This window comes from Dendroctonus ponderosae, unplaced genomic scaffold, assembly GCF_020466585.1.
Source record: "Dendroctonus ponderosae isolate FM_Combo_2020 unplaced genomic scaffold, Dpon_F_20191213v2 Dpon_F_20191213_6, whole genome shotgun sequence".
Classification (NCBI taxonomy): domain Eukaryota; kingdom Metazoa; phylum Arthropoda; class Insecta; order Coleoptera; family Curculionidae; genus Dendroctonus; species Dendroctonus ponderosae.
In genome coordinates this window covers 12065471-12077477 of record NW_026018814.1, presented here as the reverse complement: position 1 = coordinate 12077477, position 12007 = coordinate 12065471, and the positions used below count along the sequence as shown (strand labels likewise).

General features: G+C 31.0%; 1 protein-coding gene across 1 annotated transcript in view; it reads right to left on the bottom strand.

Moving 5' to 3' along the window:
- The window catches only part of LOC109546341, a 126213-nt gene extending 116076 nt beyond the window's left edge, over window positions 1-10137 (bottom strand). Inside the window, exon 1 of the mRNA XM_048667428.1 lies at window positions 9911-10137. Coding sequence (XP_048523385.1) covers window positions 9911-9995 — 85 coding nt within the window. The 5' untranslated portion in view covers window positions 9996-10137. The remainder of the gene's footprint in view (window positions 1-9910) is intronic.
- Window positions 10138-12007: the final 1870 nt, after the last annotated feature.

Below are 12007 nucleotides of genomic sequence, written 5' to 3'. Positions count from 1 at the left end.
TGCGGCACTTATTCACTCAGTAAATTTGTATGCAAAGTCCAATGGCTCCAGCTTTTATAGTTTCTTAATACATGCTTAAGTTGCTAAAAGTGAGTGCTCTAATAAACCTGTTAAATTAGGATTTAGATACGAAATAAAAAGAACATACAGTGCAGGTCAAAAGATGGGATAGTCAAAATATCTCACACACTGCCCACCCGACTGTTCTGCAACACTGTTCTTGATTCATAAGAAAGTACCAATAAAATTTCAGAAACATACAGGAATTTTAAATCTCCTATAGAAAACTATACAATAATATTTCTAAAGCTAACTGCTGACTATAGTATCAGAGACTACATTTAGGATTTAAGAGTAAGTAAAATCGCATACATTTTTTTTTAAATACATTCATGAATCATAACTGTAGATATTTAGTAGTTATACCATTAATTAATATCCTGTGTAAGGCAGATCATTAATTTACGCTTTGAGTTTATGCTGAAAAGTACGGTTTTGAAAAGAGCAGTTTTGTTACATTGTAGCCAGTTGAATGCTCCGGTTGCTCTGAGAAATTGTGATAAATAAATATTGGTGAACTGGTGGTGGCTGAACGTATATAAATATACACGCTAACTTGAATGCTTAAACATGTCCAAATGACCCAAGAAAAACTGCCTTAGTGCACGCACATACAAAAACCACACGATTTGCGTTATGCCTAGAAAGATTTAATTGTTTTCAATTTTCGCTAATGCATGAAGGCATTTAAGCAATTGAGGATTCAATATAATAGCAATAAGAATGAACAGAAAGATGGAAAAAAGTATGTTGAAGTACGGGTCAGTCTGTGTATAAGGGACTTGGGAAAATAAGACTTAGTGGAGCAATGATAATTTTGAGAAATATTCTTCCAATTGTTTTTCCTATGAAAGGTAGATAACAATAAAACCAATACATATGAGCAATCAAAATCAAATCAAAAAATTGATGAGTGACAAAAAAGTTAATTTTCCGAATGCGATTTTTTTCTCGGATGGAATGGGCACAAATGTACGGGAGGTAGCAGATACATTTAACCACTTAGTTTTAACCAAAATTTATATTTAATAATCGCTCATTTATTTTGTGTTTTGATGTACTATTTTTCTGTTTCGAACCTGACGCAGGTTCCTTCGTGTTTGTATTTTAGATACTGCACGGTTGGATGCACAATTTTAGAAGTATTTATTATTATTATTGTTATAAATACAATTAGGTGAATGTCACAAAACACAAAAATGTATCTCTTCGAGCAGTAGAATACGCGGAATAAAACTAATTCTATTTTTAGCAAAAACCCAAAAATCAACTAAGACAATTAAACAAAAGAATATTTGATTTTCATAATTTGGCAATAGAACTCAAGTAAATTTGACCATTTTTGTCTTCATATCCACGTTTATTTTAATACGAAGAAATAATATAATAGTAATTGTTTTTCTTTATTGTTTTGCTTGTCATGTACATGTTATATTGTATTTCTAGTTACCCGTTTATATTAATACTTTTTTATATAGCTGATGCTTCTAAACGAAGATATGTTATAAAAAAGGAAAACTTTCCAAATATATCAATAAATCGCCATTATAAGAAAAAAAACTGTTAAATGCATTAATTTATCGAATATATGCGCGCCCCTCTAGCAGAATAAACTGAAATTTCTTCATTCTTTTTGATCAAATAGTTTGCTGCCATAACTAAATTTGATTTGGTTTGATTTGAAAACAGCAGGAAGTATTCTTTATGGCTTAAAGCTGATTCGTTTCCAGAATTCAAATATCCAGAATCAATTCCAAATCCTAATTGCACGTCGTTTTAAAACCCATTTGTCTGCTCCTCAATTCGACATCCGCTGCACGAAATCACAGGATATAATTCGCCGGAATAGGGTAAGACCAGGTTTCAGTATAATTAGTACGGCAATTAATTTGTTTATTATTGGCAAGCCAACAGAATAATGCCATTAGCATTAGAAGACACTAATAACGCTTATTTCAATAGACCGAATTAAATCACCTCGGCTACAACGGAATGATGAATGTTCCGAAATCAATCAGCTTATCGCGTTCTGGAGTAATAAGTAGCATTTCTCAGCTGAATAGCATGTACTAGAGTTAGACAGGTATGTGTATGTACACACATTGTTCAATTCAATACTGATACAGAAGGATAAAGAGACCCATTCGACAAAGAGCTGAATTGGAAAGTCTTGGAAGGTAGGATTCATTCGAAAACTTTTTATTCCGTCTAAATGATCTAATTCTTCAAATGCACACAAGCCAACATTAAATCTAAAATATTGGATACTAGCGAGATCGATGTACCCAAATTCTGCTGCACGAAAGCGCTGAAAGATACGTTAGCTTTAGATGTTTGCATAGAATACATCAACAAAATGAAATGGTTGCTTTATGTGGCTTTTACCGTAAGATCCGAAGTAAAAACGTTGCTAACTTTAGGCGCTTGCCATTAAAAGGATTTTCCGATTACATGCTCCAGCGGCGGCAATAGGAGTTTTTATGGAAAAAGCACATCCGTTAGAAGAGAAGAAATAACATTGAAACAACGTAAAACGCCCTAAAATTTGGATGGTTGTAAGCCAATTTTGCTTGTTTGTTCAGACACAATTTTCAAATTTTAGCCAATGCTATTTGTATAGATTCTCTATAGTAATTGAATCCAGTCTTTCATACAACATAATTGCAGTAATTTTGGCTTGAACGTAGAAGACACGCAAATTGTCGGCCCAAATACATAACGAGCTGCAGATAAATTAAATGTTCTGTACGCGCCTTGTTGCCCGTTGCCTGTTCAACACGCCTTCCATAATATTTTTCGGTAATATTCTGCACATCCTCATCCAAGATGCTGCAATAAATATGAAAAACATATTTTCGAACTGTTCCGTATCAATATTCCTGACACACAAGTAATCAATATCTTATTTCAATCATAGAAATGTATAACTTTTTTTAACTTCAATGCAAATCAGAATATGCCATTTAAAAAATTGTACGTATTCCTACGTTTCTCTGGGGATCAAAATTATTTCCAATTAATTAATATAATTTATAGCTAATTTCTGTTGTAGCTTTGCTTCCTATAAATATTATTTGTTTCGAATGCCATACTGTGTTGGTACCAGAAGATTGGTTTTCCTATTCTACTGGACGTGCAAAATCCAAAAACTGGATGAACATAAATATGACGAAAAGGAACGATTAAAGCAGATACAGATTTTGATCAGCATGAAAGGACTTTTTACTATCTATTTTAGGAGATAGAATAAACTCATTAAAAAACGCAAATATAAACGCATCATTGAATTATCATTTCAAATTTACATTTTATACTGTATTATAGTGTATTTTTAGAAGCGTTAACAATAGTAGATGTCTTTTAAACATCTCTCATAGACTTTATAAAAATAGAAAAACATATTTTACCTAATTCATGAGAACATCCTCATAGAGATTGAAAAGAGGCTGGCTCTTTAAATAATGTAAACAATTAGCAATACGCAAATATATATTATAATTTTGCTATAATATGATAAAATTGTATACTGTAATTTTGCTTCACTATGTTTAAAAAATAGCAATAATTTAATTGAATCAGGACATTTTCCATAATATATCAAATATCAAAACGATTAAAAAATAAATTATGTGTATCACTTGGGTTTAAAACGTAGAACATTTTCTTCGCAAAGTTAAAGAAACAGTCCAAACTAGACGTCATTTGGCATAACTTGCCCAATTACTGATTTAAACTGGTCGACACTAAATACATTTTTGAAACTTTGAGATTCTAATCGATTTTGGTAGGCAGGTTTTTATTGTCGTTGAGAGTAAATTGCACTAAAATAAAAGTACGTAATGTTTTATTTAATGGCTGAAGCAGATAAGCACACTGAATATTGAATGAATTGAAGTCAATTTGTTAAATGCAATCAGCTTTAAATATAATACGGTATTTGACTCTTTTGTTTGGACTAACTAACCACATAATTTTATCTCTGTCACATTTTTCAAGGAGGAAAATATCTTTTACGTTTCATTTCAAACATCAAATAAAATCATTATCCGAGCCCTCAAAATCAAATGAATTCCGTTTTCATCGTTCATGAGTTCGAATTCCATGAACTCATTTACATTTCTGAAAAATGTGTAGCTTTATAGACGATACTCTCTCTCTTTATTAAACAAAATTTGTCAAATTTACGTAACTCTTTTTGTGTTCAAATCATAAAAGATTAATTAAGTAATTGCTCCGAGCAGGCCAAGAATAGGTAATAAAAGTAAGGTAGGTAGTCAAGATTAAAAACTGCCTTCATTCAACGCGAAGAAGCGATTAACTGAATGATCCATGACTTTGCTTACAAACAATCCTCGGCAACAATTGTAATTAAGTAGATCATTATATTTATTGTCTGCAACTTTTATTATCTGTTAATCATTAAATTGAAGTAATTCCTTTCTAGTTAATTGACAAAAAACCTGCTGGTGTATAAATAGGCGAGGAATTTAAAAATGTCGGAAATAAATTAAAATCAATGCAGTATACATATAAGTTGGAAACACGTCTTCGCCATTTTTATTTTAAATAATGTTACTTTGGAAATACAAATGATATGCCATATATCGCAAGTATCGGTTTAAGGCAAACAAAATTCGTACTCAAGCTAGAATTTCTATGCTCCAATAAACCAAATAATGAAATCCAAGTATACTACCAAGGGTTGGGCCTACAATCGAATAAAAAGGTCGAACCTTTTATACAAATTGAGTGTTTGAGTGGCATTAGCAAGTATTTACATAATCAGATAAAAGCTCCTTTTCAATAAGAAAAATCCGTCAGCATTCAACGATTGCCAGAAATACCTTATTCCTATTTCTACCTATCTTGAATTATCGCATTGTAATAACCGCAAAATAGAAACTGGATATATTTGAATGTAAAGAAGGATTATATCTCTTTCCTGTTGCTTTATAAAGATGATAAAATTAGGACCAACTTGCCCACAACTGAAATTATTCCCTTCTAATCAAAACATTTACCAAATAGATAATAGCAATCGAACAACAAGAACATTCAAACCACATCCAACATTTGGAATACACAATGTCTTATTTAGAATTACGGGCTGCAACTCTCGTCACAGAACAACGCGAAAATTAGCATTCATCCCAAAACAGGATATGTGCAACAGATGCTTAGCAATTAATTTCATCCAGTTCTGAAACATTTCCCAAACACGCGTCAATCTATATGGAATATAACATGATTTTGAATTAATTTACTTTTGCAACGAGTCCAGAATTTTCAATTCAAATTTATCTCGGCAAATATTCTCAAATATTAACAGTTATGCATCATACGTGAAGTAAAACAAGCGGAATTATTTTAAATGGCCCTTTTTACAGTAAGCAGTAGTAAGTTGATTTTATTTATCTTCATAGTAGGTTTTAAATGCATTTTTTGTTCAATCTCCGTAGGACACCAAAACCAAAGTTTAAATAATTAAGTATTATTTCTACAAAAATAGCTTGGATTTTATATATTCTAAAATATAGGATAGCTACACCGAACGTGATTTAACTGAATCAATTTGAATAAATTTTGAAAACAAAAATGATTCAGCGATATGTCATTTATACAATGCTGTTAACTATTATTTATTATCTTTTAGCTTATTAATAGCGCATTAATTTATTTTGTCAATTATTCATATCGGGCCCATGATTGGCAATGATTCGTTTTTGCTTAATTTTTTGTAACTCTCCCTATCAAGAAAAAAATGGCAATGACTTGCATAAATATGTTTTAGTTGAGTATATAAAAATTGCAGATATTATTTTACCTTTTTCTAGCTTTAGTAAAAAATGCCAAAACAAACTGGCTAAGAATAGGTTTATTTATAAAAATATTCTAAAAAGTTGGGGTGTTAAGGGGTAAAGCTTTAACATGAAAATATCAAAGGAAAATATAATTAAGCAAATGCATAACGATTCAGAGCGAGTTCGTTATGGTTGTACTCTACTGTTTTACATAAAATGCACTTAAATTTTTCAGTTTAGTTCGTATGCACAGAAAGATTTATTTGCCCGTAGTTCCTTTCCGCTGTTAATAATATGAACTGAAATTTTTCATTTCCATCACTTTTTCATGTGTACAATTTTACTATAAAAACTAATTCGAGAATGCACTTTTTTGCTATTAGTTGTTAATAAACATATCGAATAGTCTATTCACTCCTTAAATGCTAAGGAGAAAGTCGTGGTATTGAGAAACCTGCTAAAAACGAACAATTTTAACTGTCTACACTACACAAAGCCTTTCTATAAAAAGTCTCGAGCTTATAGCTGCTTCTGGTTATCCTGCTTGCACGATTATCAGCATTATTCACGTTATCCTGCTGGTGCTAAGCAGGAGTTGTTAAAAATGTATTTACAAGTTTAACTAGAAACTTAAAAATTTATAACTATTGCAACAATTTAAATATTAAACGCTACTGGCGATTCAAAATATGTTGATCACGAAAGTGTTCATCCATATTGACCAGCAGATTTTAGATAAAACCTGTCAGCTAAAATGCTAATGTTCCGGGTGATGGTAAAGTTCAGTTCGTAATCCATTAATGGGAATTATTTTCGGGTAAACACATGAATATTACAAAACGCCGACATTGTTTTAACTAGTCTAGAATAATATGGATATTCACGTGGCTTGTTTGCAACTTTTGCAGATGACCTCACTAGAAAGCATCCAACAAATTTTGGTTGAAACGTTTTGTCGTTTATTATATAAAATTTCATAAGCTCAATAAAATTAACAGAATGTTTGCACTATTGAAATAAAATTCAGCAGTCGCAATAAAATTTTACATCCATTTTTTTTTATTTTAAATTTAAGTTTATCAAAACAGTGTTGAATGAAATCGGGTGCTTCAACTAAAAAGATATTAACTAGGAAAAAATATAAAAAATACATGTAATTTTAGCACAATTGTTGAAGAGGTCTACGAATTTATTACTTCAGTACCAAGTCAAAAAAACTACTTTCATTGAATTCAGACCAGAAAATAACATCAAAATGTATGAATAAGTCTTTAATGTATCTGTAAGAAAGACAATTTCAGGATTAATGTAACAAAAATAATATTTAGTCAGTAAGGGAGCCAGAATTTCGTGAACACCATGCGTGAGAGTCTATTGTAACAATATTCTATTGTATTGTAAAAATATATTATTTCAAAAAATTACCCAGAATAAAATTAATCAGAGAAGTTTAAAGTCATTTGAAGGTGTTGTCGAAAAAAATGTGTTGACTATCAATTCTACTTTTACATATAATATTTTAGGGTCAAAATTTAAAAAAAAACTATTCATATCTGAAATGCATAAGGGGCCTGTCGACGATATGGTTTATCTCAATTCACACTTCACACCTATTCAGTTAACAATAGTAATTCAATCAGCGTTCCTAAACAGAGGGCTTTTCCGATCGGAGATAAAACCCGTCATCTACAATGCAAATGCCGGAATCCGGATATCAGACAAGTGCAAGCGGATTCTATATCCGCTTAGTCTGATGGATTATTGCACTTTACATATATGAATAATATGATATAAATTTAGTGAAGCATAATTTTCTTACACGTTGCTGAAAGTTAATTTCGTTTGTTGTCAATTGATAAATGAAGTCAGCTGATACAAAATGAATTTAAATAAAACATACTAAATTTATTACAACACCATTCGATTAAATATTGTTTAGGAAAAAACGTTAAAAAGTAGCTACAATTAGATAATTTAAAAATATACATATAGATGTGTTTTAGTATGATACTAAAGCTTGAAACTTGGGAAAAACATTTCTTTTGTCAAATATTTTTTAGTCCTCAATTGTTAATTGAATTCTTTTTCGTTTGAAAAGATCTACAGAATAGTCATAAAAAATAGGCAGGGACAATTTTTATTAACTAAGCACTTTCTAGTGGTTCTAGTGGTTCAATTCTAAAAGTCATACTAATTTACCGCTTAGGTTATTTCATTTGAAACTGCAAGATGCAAAATTTCGATACAGAATATAATTCTCATAAACTTAGTTGAAATATTTATAAGTTTGGAAGTGACGTAGAATATTGGAGTTAAATGATTTTTTAGTGTTGGGTTTAACCTCGAGAAAACTTTTCCATGCATGTAAAGGTAAGATTTTTCATTTTAAAATGTATTCCAATTGAATGGACTCTGGAATAATATTTTTTCTTTATTCAAATGCAAGACGTATTTCACCAACATAATAGATCAACATTCGGATCGACACTTTAAAAATTTTGAAAGCATATTTTTTGTGAAGTCACTTTTTCACAGAAACTCCTCCTTAGACAAATTATCTAGAAATATTGGCGAAGCTAATCCACTTCCTGTAAAGATTTCTATGCCGACGTTCGCCTTATGGCTGAACTTATTAGGAAATATAAAAGCAATTAAATCAGACAATGTTTTTGGAAACGACAATCACAATTTTAGTTCTGATTTTTTCTAGTTAAAAAATTGATGAGCAAGGGGATACAAAGAAAATAGCAAGTCATAGGACGTTACACTGTTAAAACATACTTCTTCAAAAAATGGACCCATTTTATAAGTTATAAAAAAATAAATAAGTCGTAAGATTTTCAACAAATACAAATGGGAGTAAAAAACAATACGGCTGTTATTCTGAATTTAATTTCCAGATGTAACTGCGATTATGAACTTTAATAGCATAGCAAATCCAAAGATAGCAAAGTCAATAATTCATTCGAGTGAAAATAAGTTATTACACTGCCACAAAAAGTTGTAGATAACTTTTAATACAGTTTGCCACACTCTTAAGGTGTGAGTGGCTTTGAGATATTTTCAAGATTTTTTTCTCATATACGTTCATACTTTTCGTATCTAAAATGGATAATGAATCTATAAAGATTGACAAATAGTGTGAGATACGCCAACTACTTTTGTATCAATTATTTTTTAATTATAATTAAGTTTCACAAGCCTTTATACATGGTATATCGGGGCGTTTCGAAAGTGATTCCAGAAATTAATAAATTCAACCTCACATCATATTCATTCACATAGATTATGCACATACAATGCCATAATGCTATAAACCATCGTGCCTTGGTTAAAAAAAAACATTTTTTTAAACGGCTTGTGCTAACGAGATGAAAAGGACGGCCGCTTTAAAACGAAATTAGTTCAAATCAAATAGTTCAATTCTAAAGAATTGAAGTTTGTTATAAACGCAAAATATAACAATATAATTACCCAGAAAATCGTCTAAGTGCAGCGCATGTAATGAAAATTTGTAATAATTTACATGAAAAATTTCCTATTAATAAAGCGCACCGGATTTTAAAAATTGTATGTAAAACATTTAGAAAATATCTTTAAAAAACATCTTCGGAGTTTGTCTTTCAAGAAGTTTTAGCTTCACTAAGAAACATCATTTTGGGATATAATTATAATAACCTTTCTTACTATTTAATCCCTAGATCTACCTCAAAGAACTTATCGATGTTATTACTGGCCACCTGGAAACTTTTTTGCTCATGATGAGGCTTGGAAAATGCTCCGTAGGGGAAAATGGACTATTTCGACATGAAATTTGCATATTTAATACATGTTAATCCAAAAGAAAAATGTTTTCGTGCTTTTTACTCAAAATAGATTGGAAACCACATAAAACGAGTGGAACAACAGGGTAAACAACATTGCTATAAAATATATTTTTTTAATTTATTAAATTATCAATTTTATCCATAACTAAAATTTAAATCAGCCACTTCCAACAATAAATTCCAATAATAGAAAATGAGAACCACAGTTGCTCTAAAACTTACCGGCACAGTTTGTTGAGAAAAATCCGTAAACTATCAAAAGAACAAATGCTAATTTGGCAGTCATATCCACTTGAATTATGAACATCCTGCATGCACGAGTGAACTATTCTATTGAGAAAGTTTTTACGGCGTGTTGGAGTTTACGACGTCATAACGATACTACAGTGGAAAGCTCAACCACGTTGAAAACGTAAAATCGAAAAGGCGGCTACGTCCTCCCTTGACGATCTGCGGAAATAAACTGGCAGTGGAAAGCACGTCTAATGGAAATTTCTAGCTGTTGAAGTAGGTAGTGTTTTAGAAGAGTTTTATTTCGCATGCGTTTACGTGTTTTGCGGTTTCAGACCTTCTCTATGCGGTGGTGGCTTATTAATATACTTAAAGTCTTCCAAGCCAACTTTGAACTATCTTTATGTATTAAATGTACCTGGCAAGTAATGTAGGAAACCTTGGTAATTAATAAGTGATGAACTTCGAAGTGAATTTAAATGCAGGTGTTATAGCGGCTGAAAATAAGTTTTTCTTAATTTATCACTGGCACCTTCACAGGTAGAAAAAATAAATTTGTTCTGATAGTTTCGATACTGCTCCGAATCTTTATCTATATATTCTACTAAAATAGCTTAGAGCCATAACAAATAGAATCTTATGGTGATAAACTAATATGCCTTCTACTTCGTTACATCATTAATTCCAGTTTGTAATTATTGATGTTTCCTTGGTTTCTCATAATTCAAAAATTTGTATAATTCAATTGAAATTTATAAATGATTGAGCGTTTAAAGACAATTAAATTCCCTCCTCCATAACTTCAAAAAAATCATCAACATCACAAGTTTGGGTAGTCGAAAGCCGACAATTACGAATGTTATTAGATGCAAAAGTCGTCATTATGAACAAACTCTTCGAATGTTGCGCACCCTAGCACGCGCCTCATGCATAAAAATACTTCTTAGAGAATTAATTAGATATAATTTTCAAGTCATAGAAAAACCAAGACTTACCTATATCACAACTGATATTTTTTTATGTTTAATGATAGCTTTTCGTTCTGTGTTTTTTCTATTATGTTTATTATATAGGTATTTGTTTTATATTGTTATTTCCTTGTAGTTTTAACGAAAACATCAATGGAAACCATGAACTCAACCGCACAAATAGGATCTGCCAATTTACACACCATTTTATGCATATTATTTTCGAATTCCTACATGTGGTGCTGTCTTCTGTTTTAAGCCTTCAGCAATGACAAATATTAAAAGTCTAAATACGAATAGAAGTTGCCTTTAGCTTTGGCATTTGCTATTCGACGTTCATAATTGTATATTTTTTTTCTATCTTTATGTAGTTATTAATTTTTTTTCTTATATGATATTTTAGTGTTAATAACCTTTTGTTTTCCAATGCTTATAAATATTTCGTCCGTATACCTGCCTAGAAGAAAAGGGGACCAAATCTACCGATGCTAGTTTTGCGTCTTTGAATTGTCATAATTTGCATATGATTACAAAATGAATTAATTTACATCAAGTTGCTTTATTGCTATTTTTTAGACGTTTTTACTGATGAAATAATATTGAATTTACGGTTACATTACAAACTTTCGGCTTGGTCACACTCACTTCGATACCGACAATGTGTGCTTTTTAAAACGATTATATCGTTTCATTTAGTTTAATAGAATATCACAATTTATGATTTCAATCGTATGATACAGTTTTGCTGAACACGTCTCAAGGTAATACAAGAAGTGACGATTCAGACGTGCTTAGGACATCCCTGTACCTCGTTTAGGGAAGTACGTAATTGTGACATATTGCCGTGATAATTACGTGTCGATCTGACAAGTATCGGTGGCTTTGACTTACATTATTACGTATTTTTCACGTGATTATCACATTACATCAAACATAAACTTATAAATATGAGTTTTTAATCCCCATCCGGCTTTGCGACATACAAAATCAGGCTCGCTCTAATTCGCGCAGATAGAAGCGGCACATGCGAAAGAAGCATATTACCTTTTCAGCAAATGATCCCCTTCCATTTTGATTCGCATCACCATAAAATCATTATTCAGTGTGGAATAATGGCATA